The 13,065-nt window shown below is 41.3% G+C and overlaps 1 protein-coding gene across 3 annotated transcripts in view; it reads left to right on the forward strand.

Moving 5' to 3' along the window:
- Window positions 1–11,436, forward strand: part of AXIN2 (axin 2) — a 47,454-nt gene extending 36,018 nt beyond the window's left edge. For all 3 annotated transcript variants that reach the window (XM_063120038.1, XM_063120037.1, XM_063120039.1), the window contains exon 11: window positions 8,932–11,436. In XM_063120038.1, coding sequence (XP_062976108.1) covers window positions 8,932–9,058 — 127 coding nt within the window. In that variant the 3' untranslated portion in view covers window positions 9,059–11,436. The remainder of the gene's footprint in view (window positions 1–8,931) is intronic.
- Window positions 11,437–13,065: the final 1,629 nt, after the last annotated feature.

Below are 13,065 nucleotides of genomic sequence, written 5' to 3' on the forward strand. Positions count from 1 at the left end.
TAGATGAGCCCATGGTGTTGTATAACAGGTGTTCATTCAAAGTTCTGATTTCATATTCTGACTACACTGCTGCTCTAGACGGTTTTCCCCCCTTGAACTAGCAAGTTCCTGTTCCTGTGATTGATTACTCTCTGCCCAATTATTCCCATTTTGCAGTTTGTTCCTGATCATTCCCATTTTGCAGGGTCCAGAGTAATCAACTGCAGAGGGGTTCTAATGTATGCAGGACTTCTTGAGCACATAAGTGATTCTTACAAGATTGCAGCCCCTGTGTCTTATTTGCAAAAGGGATGGAAGCTTCTGAAGGGTATTCTTCCTTTGACTGATTTTTGTACAAGGCTAAGTAAATAACCAACCATTAAATCAAAGCCCTGTTTGTCTATAGAGGTGTTGTGTCCTAATTTGTGAAAGGAAATAGCCAACTTTGAATATTGTTGTGGTTGGTGCAGTATTTGTTCATGGTTCTGGGTGCAAACTGTTTGGAGAATGGTGCAGGTTTCACCAAGATTACTGGAAACTAGATAGGGCAGTGTGATCTCCAATGTCATCTACTATCTCGTGAAGATCTGAATTCCTGATGTTAGCTTTGGACAGTAATGTAGAATGGAAATGATATACGACTTGGAAGTTTAAAAGATTACCAAAGGGCAGGGAGTGGAGAGAGAATCAGCAACACATTTTGTTTGTTTATTTCTGTTTTTGAGCTGTCTCAGGGCTTCCTCTATCATGAAGCTTTGCATTTCTTCACCTTGTGCTTTCCTCTCCTTCTGCTTGTGTGAATATGTAAATATCCAAAGTGTGAACTTGTCCATCTCCCCCTTAGTGAGACAGATGCCTTTGGAACTTGTGCATTTTGCCACCAAATACTCATTTCTCACTATCAGTAGGTTCTGAATGTTTTTAACTCACATGGCAGTGGAGAGTTGCTTGAAGAAATACACTGTATGTATGAGCATCAGTACAGGCTCAAAAGCCAGATAGGAATTGGTGAGGCTTTATTCCACAGCATGACCATCTGATCAATCCCATAGCTACTATTTTTTCTCTTTCCTCCTTGCCCTTTGCAGATCTTTTCAACTTCTAAGCTGTATATCATTTCCATTCTCCATTACTCTTGCACTCAGGAGTTGTTGCCAAAGTTTTGAAGCTCTGTGAAAAAATTATTGGAAGTAGAACCAATTACACAAAAGTTAATTCATTTGCATGATTTACTTTGAGCACTGATAATTATTTCCCTTGGCTTAGATGTTGGTATTTGCTTGACATGGTACTTCCACCACTCCACGCTTTGCTGCAGGAGGTCGTATTGACCTGGTTTGACATAACATTAACTCATGGTTGTTTAACTAATGGGTTGTTGAATTCTGGGTTGTTGTGATGTATAAACCCAGTCACGCTAACAAACCATAGTCCGTTAACTACAAACAGCTCAGAAAGAGAACCCATGGTTTATTGTTGGGTTGTGAACTCTAGGTTGTTTAAAATGTGGGTTGTCATTATGAGTGAATCCAGAACCTATGAGTTGTTCATGAGTTATTTTTCCAGGCTACAGAGGCAGCAGGCAACAGCAGTAAAAAAAGAAACCAGCCTGTCTGTATGCAAATACTACAGCGCGCCACAAAGGCATTTGGGATAAAAGGAGGGAGTGGGCGAAAGAGAATGGAATCAAACAACCCAGAGATTGAGAAAACAAGCCACGGTTTCTTGGATCATCTGCCCAGACAAATCCTGGGTAGGGCAACAAACCATGGATTCAGTAAACCGGGGTTAACGTTATGTACAAACCAAGTTATTGTCTTTACAATGGAACTGAAGCTCCAAAGTGCCAGTAGGTTCTCCTGGGTATTTCTAGAGCTAAGAATACTCTGGTGTCAGGATTAAGACAAGGGTATGTGATATATGTATTTCTGAGCATAATATTATTCACACGCAAGAATCCCGTGGCAAACCTGTGAGTGGTGGTAGGATGGCATTGTGGATTATAATGCATGTACAGTAGGCCCCCATTCACCTGCAATGTCAAACATGTTAATGTTGATCGGACAGGTTGGATCTCCACCTCCCCCCCCCCAAAAAAACCCTAAGTGTAGTCTGTATATGAGTAGTAGGGAACTTTTGGCCCTCAAGGTGTTGAGCTGCAATTCCTATCATCATTAGTGAGCATTGGCCATGCTGGAGATGAAGTCCAACAACATCTGGAAGTGCATAGGTTCTCCACCCTGTATATAATTGTGCTATATCTTAATATGATTTATGTTGAGCATAGAGGAGAACGTAGGGCTTATATCTCTGGAAAATCCAGATATCATGTGTTAGCTCTAAGCTTGGTAACCCATCTGCCATAAAGAAAAGAACAATCTTGTCCAGCCCAGGTCTTCACTTGTAAAGGTTTTGCAGTCTCTCAGTGCCAGTTCTACATCTTTGAAAGCCCTTTGAAGGCCTTTGGGTAATGGGCCTGAGGGATTCTACTTTCTCACTACCATTGTCACTACTTGCTCTTGCTCCTCATCCTCTTATTCAACATTGCTACTGCTTGGTTGTTTGACAGGCAGAGAGCCAGTAAGGAAGTGGGCCACGGATATTAGTAGGCCAGGGATATTGAACCTCTTTCAGCCTCAGGGACAAATTTTGGGGAAGCTGTTGGGGGCCCACATTCTAGTAGAGAGTGTGCCTGAAGGCAAAAGTGCCAGATTGAAAGGCACATGGGGTAGGTCAAAATATGAACTTATTTTAGCTTAAAGTTCATACTGTCAATAACTGTGCCTTAAGGAAGGCATTCCAACTTTTCAAAATGGGGGGAAATGTGCAAAAGCTGGAAAAGCGCGAAATAATCTGAAGTTGAGGAAAAGGGCATGGCCAACTGGCAAATGCTGGAGGGCTGGATTGGAACGGATCTGAGGTTTATTATTCCAAAGGAGTCAGTGACATCCACTGTAACTCATCTCAAAAAGACAGATGAACCAGCTGGTTGGAATGGTGAAGAAGGGGAGCAATTCTAGGGGCCTCTTGTCAGTGGGCCCCTGCTTGGGTTGTGGGCCCTGGGCAGGTGCCCAACAATGCCTACCCTGCAGTTTTTTCTCCCTGTTGCCTCTCCTCCCTTCCTGCCATCACAAAAACTTGCAGGATCAAACACTAAGAGAAACGTACTTTTTCATTTGTCCTCCAGGCCTCTGTGAATGGGATGGAGACATGGGTTTGAAAAGCTGTAGTGGACCCCACTCCATGAGCCTCAGCTTATTGTAGTGTCCTGGAGTGTACTTACTATGTGTGACTTGAACAGGCACATATTTACCTGCTACACATTATGGTGGTCACTGCAGAGATCCAGGGTAGCAAGCCAGGAATGCATCTGTGTGATAACTTCTGAGGAACTCTCAGGACGACACCAAGAAACCTTAGCTATGGTATTATAATGCCTCTGATATGAAAAGACTCTCCAGTTATTGCTACTTAGGCCATGGTGTAATTTGCTGTAATTATCAGCAAATTTTAAAATGACTGATAATGATAGATTTCTATTTCTATTTTTTGGCTTTTCACATAAGTGCACAAAAGGATCTTAGGGCCAAGGCCAGTGTTTTGTTTTTTTAATCTTGTACAGACACAAGGTGAAACTAATTATCCAAATGTGTTGCTCCCCCAGGGAATCATTTTGATCTAAGCTTTGGGTATTTTTTTTATTGTTATTATTTTTGTGTGTGGCTGGACTTAGAGTGAAACTGCAGGTGACCTTCAGGGAAGAGGGCCATACTGCCCAGAGTAGCAGGGACTGCTTAGGGAAGGACTGGGTAGTTGCTCTGGTCACATCTGGCATTGATTTTGTTCTAAGGTTCACTTAATAAGCATGTCTTTGAAGCCTTTGCCTTTCATTTTAACACACACACAGACATGCATAAATGGTTGACACTCAAAATTCTTTATTGAATGAATCAGTTTTCAACATAGGTACCTCAGGTTTCTGTTGGATACTCTTAGCCAGAGAGTGCTATCCAACATGAATTTAAGATAGGTATGTGTCTTTCTTTAAAAATAAAAATTCACGATTCATTCTCTCTCTCTCTCTTTCTCTCTCTCTCTCTCTCTCTCTCTCTCTCTCTCTCACACACACACACACACACACACACACACACACACACACACACACACAGTGTTGAGTAATGTAGCTGTAGTTAAAAAACAAAATTGGGGGGAAGAATAGCAATGCCAAGCCTTGTAGACTGTATGGGTGCCAGATGTAGAAGAAGGGGAGGAAAGGCAGGAGGGAGGGGGGGGGAGAGAGCAAGCAAAACTTGCCACATTAAAAAATGTTTCAGTAGAGAATCCATGTCTATGAACAAATAAAGACCTCCTGATGTGTTTTAAGAGGTTGTGGGGGGGGGGGAAGATATTAGTTTGCATTCTCTCTTACCCCCATTTTCCTTTTTTACACTTCTCTGCGAGAAGTAAGGTTGTAGTTATGGAAGAGGTCACAGTGTGTGTGGAGTTCCACCCCCCACCCCACCCCAGCCCTTGCAAGAAAATAAAATGTGGCGTTCAAACAAAGAATTTTTTCAACGCTGCCAGAGTTTAAGATCAAGGGGGAAGTTATTGCTACAGCTGTTTATCCTCTTGGAAAGGAGGAGATAAAACTGAGCGAAAGTCCTTTTGTGCCTCATCCAGAGTGTTTCCTCTCTCCCCGCCCCTCCCCCTCCCCGCCTGCTAGCTTGAAGGATTCTAGAAGGAAGTTTCATTGTACTTTGGTTTTGGGGGCTGGGTGGTGGGAGAATCTTGGCCTCATTGAAGTAAATGGATTTTGTTACGTTCACGGGTTCATCTGGAAGTGACCACACACACAAAAAAGCACTATGACTAAACAGTTTTCCCTTTCTAACTTGATTAAAAGAGTCATCTTGCTATCTCCCTAATCAAAGTCAGATAAATAAAACCTCTTGTTAGTACATTCAGAGTTCTTAAATATCAAAGCAAAATGGTACTTGAGTAGTTCCTTAGCCAAAGAAAGGAACTTCAGTGTTTTTTAGGTGGTGGTTAGCCCCCCTTTTTTAAAAAAAATCATATGGAAAAAATGGTTACTTCTTAACCTGTAGTGAGCCGTCTCCCACTCTTTTGAATGCACACACACAGTTATTTAAAAACGTGGAGAGAAGTGTTTGGTTAGTTTCATCTCTCTTTTTCATGCCCATCTAATAAGAATATTTTCTTGCTGGTTGTTAGATGGCAAAAGGGCTTCTTGGAGAGGGTGAGAGATCAGCCTGGGTGCAAGGAGAGGGGTGTGTGTGTGTGTGTGTGTGTGTGTGTGTGGTGGTAGACAAGCAGGCTCCCTAAATGCTAACCCTCTGAATGGAAGGCCTTCATTTTGTGCATATGCAATTAAGCAGCCTGAGAAGGAAGAATGCTGGAAGGGGGATAAAAGGAACCTTTAATCAAGAAGCTGAACGGTCTAATTCAGGATAATAGAGGGGTCCTTACTGTTTGACACAAGAGGGGAAGGGGCGCTTTTTTGTCTGCGTGAGCATTGGCTTCGTGATCTAACAATCCCAAGCCAAAGAAAGGGAAAGCGGGACACTGCTGCTTGACCTTTCTGTGTCAAATATTGCAATCTAAGCCAAGATTGCTCATTACGTAAGGGCCACTAGGAAATATCTGAGAACGAGTGCAGCAATTTCTGTCATATTTAAAGGGGATGTTCTGTTCTGGTGTTCCGTTTTGGAGAGTGTCAGCAATTTGGAGCTTTTAAAAACAACAACAACAACAGCAATGAAATATTCTCAGTTTTACCACAAGTAGCTTTCCTTTCTTCTTTGCAGTCTTCCTTGAAAACCATTTTAATAGAAATTTCTAAATTGTAGGAGTGGTGCTCCAAAGTTTGGTCATGAGGCTAGATCAGAAATGATGGGTTTTGTTTTGAATTATTATTTTCTTAAATCAGATGCTTGGCTAGGGATAACTCTATGCTCTTGCTGCCAATATCTATAAATGGTTTAAAGAAGTGTTCCAAAGGTGCCCCCTCATATATATGTACATTCAAACGCCTTGTTCTTTCTTTTGTTTTTCCAAGAGAATTCTCCTTTGTTGCTGCTCAATTGGCTGACCTTCCATTTGTATATCCAGAATAAGATATTGGCAGTCAAAGGGATGTGATACAATTCTTTGAGCTCCGGAGGCATTTCACTGCTGTTGGGCCTGTTCTCATGGGGACCAATTTCTATTAAACATATGCGGTCAAATGAAATCAGGGGTGCTGTTCTCACAAACAATAAAGACAAAATTGTGAGGATGGAGATAAAGTGAGGGGGAAACCCAGACGTTTATTGGTTTTTTGAGAGTCATTGGGACTGCTGTAATCTTGTGGTTACAAAATGCACTTATGCTTCCAGAAGGCAGTTATCTCCCATCCTGAGTTGGGCATAGTGCTTCAGTACACTGACCCACTCCCCTCTTCCATCTGTTTATTTAGATGTATTGCCTAGTTGAAATTGTCCGTTGCCAAACTCTCAGGATGAGAAGGGTAGCAGGGTGTTCTAAACCTGGCCACATGATAACTCTTGTTTAAGCTGTTCAGAGGGCATGAACTCCTTAGTTTTTTTCCAGTCCAAAAGATATATATCTTGTGACTGGATGATAAGGCATAATTCTGAGTTGCATGTCTTTCGTGTCAACACAGCTCTCTGCACAACTTGTGCTGATTGACGATGCTGAAGTCCACATTATCTCTCACCACCATTACTAGCATTCTTCTCTCAGGGCCTTTGAAGATGGCCTGTTATGCTCTCATTCACTGTCTTTGCTTTAATTGGCTTGTTCCTAAACCATAGTCAGTGTGGTGTAGGGGTTAGAGTGCTGGACTGGTTCTAGTCCCCACTTTGCCAGGAAGCTCACTGGGTGACTTTGGACCAGTCACTGGGCCTGTTCAGACAACACACTAAACCATGGTTAGGCTGCTAACCCTTTTGCAGCAAATGATTAGTGAGTGTGTTTAAACCATGGTTATGATTGGTTCACACATCATAGTTATGATTGGTTCACATGCTAAGTCACGTATTCATGACACTAAGCCATAAGATTTAGGTCAAAATGCTTAACCACTGTGACTTAGCATGTCATCTGGACAGGGTCAATGACTCTCAGCCTAATGTACTCCATAGGATTGTTATGAGGAAAAATGGAAAGAAAGGGGGATTATGTACATCCTACAATGACCTAAACAACTTGGGACAAGGATACCTAGCAGACCGCCTTCCCTTATATACATGGAGGCCCTACTGGCCAGTCCAAGATGAACGGAATGCCACCATGAAGAACCTCGGCGGCGGGCCTTCACTGTGGTGACACCCACCCTCTGGAGAACCGTCCCTCGAGCGGTTCGGGAGGCGGAAAATGTAATTTCTTTTAAACGCCTCTTGAAGTCATACCTTTTTGCACAGGCTTTCCCTGGTTTTTAATGTAGCTGGTTTTATATTGCCTTTTAAACTAATTATGTTTTAAATTTATACCTGTTATATTTTATGTTTTTTAATTGTGCATTGCCCAGAGAGCTTCAGCTGATGGGCAGTATAAAAATGCAATAAAAAAATAAAAAATAAGTAAATGCTTGGGCTCATTGGAGGAAACCATGTGAGTTATAAATGTAACAAACAAACAATAGGCAGGAGTTAAATTTTGCTAACTCAAGGGCAAAGAATCCAGCAGTGTGCTCTCAAAGCAGCTTATGGTTTATGACCTTCAGATGTGATAATAAACTATTTGTGATAAAGAACTATTTATCACATGAATCTCCACCATCACATTGTGAGCTTTCATGGCACACACGACTTCGGCAACAGCCAGCAACATGGAATAGGTCCATGGAGATTCACAAGGAGGTGATGGAACTCCATGTGTCTTCACATTTCAACATTGGTGCCATGATGCTCGTGATGACAGTCCCCATAGCCACGCTCCCAAGGAGAAGTAAAAAATCCAGACAGAACTATATCAACAAACCAATTTTAGCAGTTTTCACCTCCACTAGGAGAAGGCCTTTTGTAAAAGAGTAATTGCTCGTTGAAGAGCAAGCCACCCTAAAATCAGGGAACAAGATATCATTGCTGGAAAAAAAATATTTTCCCCGCCCCTCAACTATTGTGAGGATTACAGCCAAGCTCAGAAGGGAACAGGGGATTCGGGGTGGGGGTGGGGCAGATTATGTCAGCGTGCCCCTGCTGATCAAAAGCTTCCAGAACTATGTCCCTGTGAGTCCCGGTTGCACTATACCACTGCAATATAACTGAGGAACATTTGCTTGACATGTGTAAGCTGCTTTCAGTAGCATCTCTGTGATAACTATAATGTATGCCCTTAGTCATTGGCCATTGGTGTGGGTTCACATGGAAAACTATGGTAGTGACTGAGGTAAATGCCATGATAAGATACAGTGTGACACTTTGGGGATATACTGATCATTATTTTGCTGCAATGTGCCACAAGGAAATAGCAAGGTAGTGCCCCCATAATTTCCTTAGAAGCAAGGGTTTGCCTGTGCTAGATTGATCACCAGATGTGGTAATGGCCACAGGGCTGGATGGCTTTGAAAGGGGAGCAAAGTCCTGCAGAATAGATCCATTAAAGGCAGTACTAGTCACATTTGGGGAAAATATGCTGCTGAATACCAGCTACTCTGTGTGTGCGTTTTGTGGCGGGTGGGGTTGGAAGCATCTGGCTGGACTAACAGTGAACAAGCAAGATGATGAGCTAGACATATGTTTGGGTTGATCTTTGTCTCAATCTACCCATAGTTATACATGGACGCATGATGAGATCTTGGGGTGGGGAAGGAGATTCTGAAACACCCAACAGATGGAATGTTGGGTGTATGTGTGCTTTAGAGATGTTTAAAAATAGTACTTCCACAGTGCTCTTCATTTATTTCACATCTGTCAATCTTCTTGATTCCAGGTATTACTTCAAAAAAGCAAGTGATGAGTTTGACTGTGGTGCAGTTTTTGAAGAAATCTGGGATGACGACGCCATTCTGCCAATGTACGAAGGAAGGATCCTTGGAAAAGTTGAGAGGATTGACTGACTGACCAGCTGGCATTGTCTGTGAGTGTGTTTGAGGAGACATAAGCTAAAGATGCCGGCTTTGGACACAACCACCAAACAAAGCTCTTGAAGGAAGGTTTGAACCAATGAAGAAAAAGCAACAAAAATAAATTGAGGTCTATGAAGACTTTGCCAAATCAGCCTTAGCAATTAAAACAAAAAAACAAAACAGAAACACACACGATGTCTGTTGAGCTGGATACTAAGATGTTAACAACCCTGAACTATTTATTAAGAACATGACCACTCTGGGTTATTGAAGATGCAGACCATGTTTTGAAAGACTTCCGAATATAATATATGGCTTCCTGGGGATCCCATACCTATGGACTAAGAGAAACTCTGTATAGCTTAACTTACAGTAACCCTTATTGATATTTATTGAACAGTCTGTTTTTCCCTTAAGTCCAGTTGATGGACATGCTGCTTTATACAATGGAGAAAGGGGGATATGATGTAGAGAAAAGGGGTGGTTTTATATTTTATTTTTTACGTTGTTTCCACTATCTATTTTTTTTAAATCGCATTTATTTCTGCCACCTTAAAAAACAAACTGGAATTATGTTGTACCCAACATTTCTCCAGTTGTTTTATTTCTTGGGGTGGGGGAGAAAGAGGGAGATTGAATATCGTCCTACACATTTACTTTCAGAGAGTAGTGCATTTTGATCGATGCTGCTCTGATTCTAAGTCCTGGTGCAGACGTAACATTCTCACTTGCTGAGCTGCCATTAGGAGAATGGGAGCATCCCACAGATATTTGCACTCTTCTCCTGCCCTCCTCTTCCTGCCTTCCTGCCTTCCTTTTGGACCTAACCATGGTGTAGAGTTATGTCTGTACTGATAGTAATACGAACTGTGGTTAACTTGAACAGGGTTAGCAAACTGCTTCTAATCACAGTTGCAAATACTGATTTGAACCATGGTTTCTGTTAGTTGATGCTACCTCTTGCTTAGCTCCAGAAAGGGAGGGGAGGTGATTGTCCAACTATGGAACAAGAGATTGGGAATGTTGCATGTGCACCAGACCTATGAGTGTTCTTGTGGATTTAAGAAAACAGCCACAAAGGGTAATAATAGTAATATGATCTTGTCAGTCAATTTCTGTGGTAAGAATATACACTTGCCTGTATCCCTTTCTCCCAGTATGTCAGTATGTATTGTTTCCAGCGCCTGTCTTTAGTAAGCCAGCCAATCGCTAGTCCCAAGCACAGAATTATATAGTTTATAGGGACCCAATGGATCATACTGTCTAGTCCAGTTTCTTGATATCACAAGCATAGGAGGAAAAACGGTACATGAAACTATCCGGTTCACATTAATAAACATATAGCCAGATGTTTTGTTTTTGTTAAAAAAAATTGTTCTTCACCAAAATTGACTATACTTTTTTTTTAATGTCACTCTTTCAATAGTGGCACTTTTTGTATTGCAATTATAGTTAATAGGGCCAAACTGTCCAAATATGTGGTGCCCCGTCTTAGCTGTAATGGTCATTGGAGTGAATGGAAGTGCCCTGTCTGCGCAACGGTGGATGTCCTGGCTTCATCTTTCTATGTGAAATTCGGGCTTCCCTCAAGAGCTCCAGCAGGGCCAGAATATCATTTTTGGTGCATTCTCGTTAGGCAGGTGTGTGTGTGTGTGTGTTGTGATAAACAAAAAGCAGTCATGGTACCAGACAAATCAGTGTGTGAAAACATCACAGGTTTCCAGTCTGCCTTGAGTCAAGGAAGCCATTTTAGTTCCTTCATTGAGCAGGGTCGCTGTGGCTGCGGAATGGAGCAGTTTGGGCCTCTGCTCCTCAAGCTCTCCCACACACTAAAACCTCACTGACTGGAATATGGTTGAAATGTGTAGAATGCTTGGTTGTGCTGTAAAAGGATCACACATACTCTCTAATCTGACTGTACCATGTTTGTGTGTATGGGGAGAAAACAACATGCCCTGCCCACCCTGGAAACACATTTAATTTCTACTTTTAATTGTTGCATTCTATGCCAATGTTACATGGCTTTTGTATAAAATGACTGTATATAGTGTAGAGAAAAATGTGGTGGAAAAATACTATTAATACACTATCTCTAGTGTGTGTTTTTAAGAAAAACACTTCAATCAGTACAGTACCTGTGCCTACATGGTGTTACTATGCCATGTTTCACCCTGTGTTCAGGGTCCAAACTCTCCCTTGCTTGTTTAAGGGGTTTATGTATAATATATTTTATGCCTTTTTACTACAAGTCTTGTACTTTATGACTTTTGCCATGACATTTGTTCTACTTATACTGTAAATTATGCATTATAAAGAGTTTCATTTAAAGAAAAAAATACTTGGTACAATAATTATTGTAATTAAGAGATGTAGCCTTTATTAAAATTTTTATATTTTTCAAATTAATATAATCTAACTTTTTTGTTCTTGTTTTTAATCTAAGTGTTGTTTTGCATATTGGAGCAGGTTCCTCCATCCACCTACCCTGAAGTCCAAATAAATGTTCCTAGGAGCTCTACTTCCCCCCCCCCTTTTTATTGTGAATATTAACAAAACGGAACAAAAAAATAAATCGTGGAAAAGAAACCCCCCCCATTACATTACATATGTAGGAATATCATCATTTTTTCCATCAGGTATACTGTTCATTAAAAAAAAAAGTGTGTGTGGTGGGGAGAGTTATGCATAGGTTTCAAGAAAAGGAGCTCTACTTAAAATAAAAATAAAAATTGAGGGGAGTAGGGTTAGGGTAAAGTGGGCAGATGGTAAAAGCTGCAACAGACTGAGTTAACTTTTTATGTGTCCTGGCATAGTTACCTGGAGGTAAATAATGTATAAACTTCAGACAGCTGTCTTAAGGTAACTGAATCTGGCCATGGAAACAGACAATTTTGCAAGTTTAAACATTTTAATTTGAACATCCAAGGAAGAAATCCAAGTAGTTTAACAATGGAGGCCTCATTTGTAGTACCATGGCTCAGCCTCAGGACATGTGATTAGGGATATTAATAAAGTTGCATGTTCCCTGCATGTTCCAGTCCTTGCGTGACTCATAGTGCATTAGAGGAGACCATGTTTCATTTTGCTTTCAAGCAGTGGACAGTACCTCTGGGCATATGCAGGGAGCTATTTCTCACTGCTAAGTAATTAATATTGGGCCTGTTCAGACAACATGTTAAGCCATGGTTAAGCCGCTTACCCTTTTGCAGTAAGTGGTTAGTGAGCATGTTGCCACCATGGTTAGGAATGGTTCACATGATACGCTAAGCCATAGTGTTTATCTCAAAATGCTTAGAAAGTCATATGAACAGGACCATTACTTTACTTTAAAAATAGCTAACTAAGACCCTTCAGGAAAAGATTTGAGGCAGTGTTGGAAGAAAATGGTGTGTCTTGCAGCATTTGCTCAATCATCCCCACCTATGAGTTACCACCAAACCTCATAATCACAACACACTCACAAAGATATATTGAACTGATGTCTCACTTCAGTAAGAAACTTTTTAAAAAAAGTTTACAAATCCCAGTTGAATAGTATTTAACTTCTGAAATTAAGGTACGTTGTGGTAAAATCCAGAGAAACACAGCCTGGGATATCCTCCTTCGCATTGTTGCCAATTGTTGCCACAGATGCTCTGGAGAGTAGATGCCCCCATTCAGTTCAACATGGCCTTTGCCAGCAGCATCTTTGCTCACTGGGCTGTAAGCTCTATAGGTATGTATGTGAGGACTCCCAGCCGTTCTTCCCACATTCAGTATAAAGGCTTGCATAGAAAAGCCTGCATTCAGTTACTGCAGGACTTGCTCTTTTTCCTGTACTCTGATGCAGTAATTTGCCTTTGTGTTTCATCACATGTCTTCAGATGATGATTTGTTCCTAGTGAAAATAGTGTTCACTGGTGTTCAAACAAAGATGTGTCCATATATTTGCAATGGGTCACCAATCCCTGGATGGCTAGCCATGCCGAGGCCCTTTTAGATCACCTTGTTAGAAAGGG

The sequence above is a fragment of the Elgaria multicarinata genome, chromosome 3, assembly GCF_023053635.1.
Source record: "Elgaria multicarinata webbii isolate HBS135686 ecotype San Diego chromosome 3, rElgMul1.1.pri, whole genome shotgun sequence".
Taxonomy (NCBI): domain Eukaryota; kingdom Metazoa; phylum Chordata; class Lepidosauria; order Squamata; family Anguidae; genus Elgaria; species Elgaria multicarinata.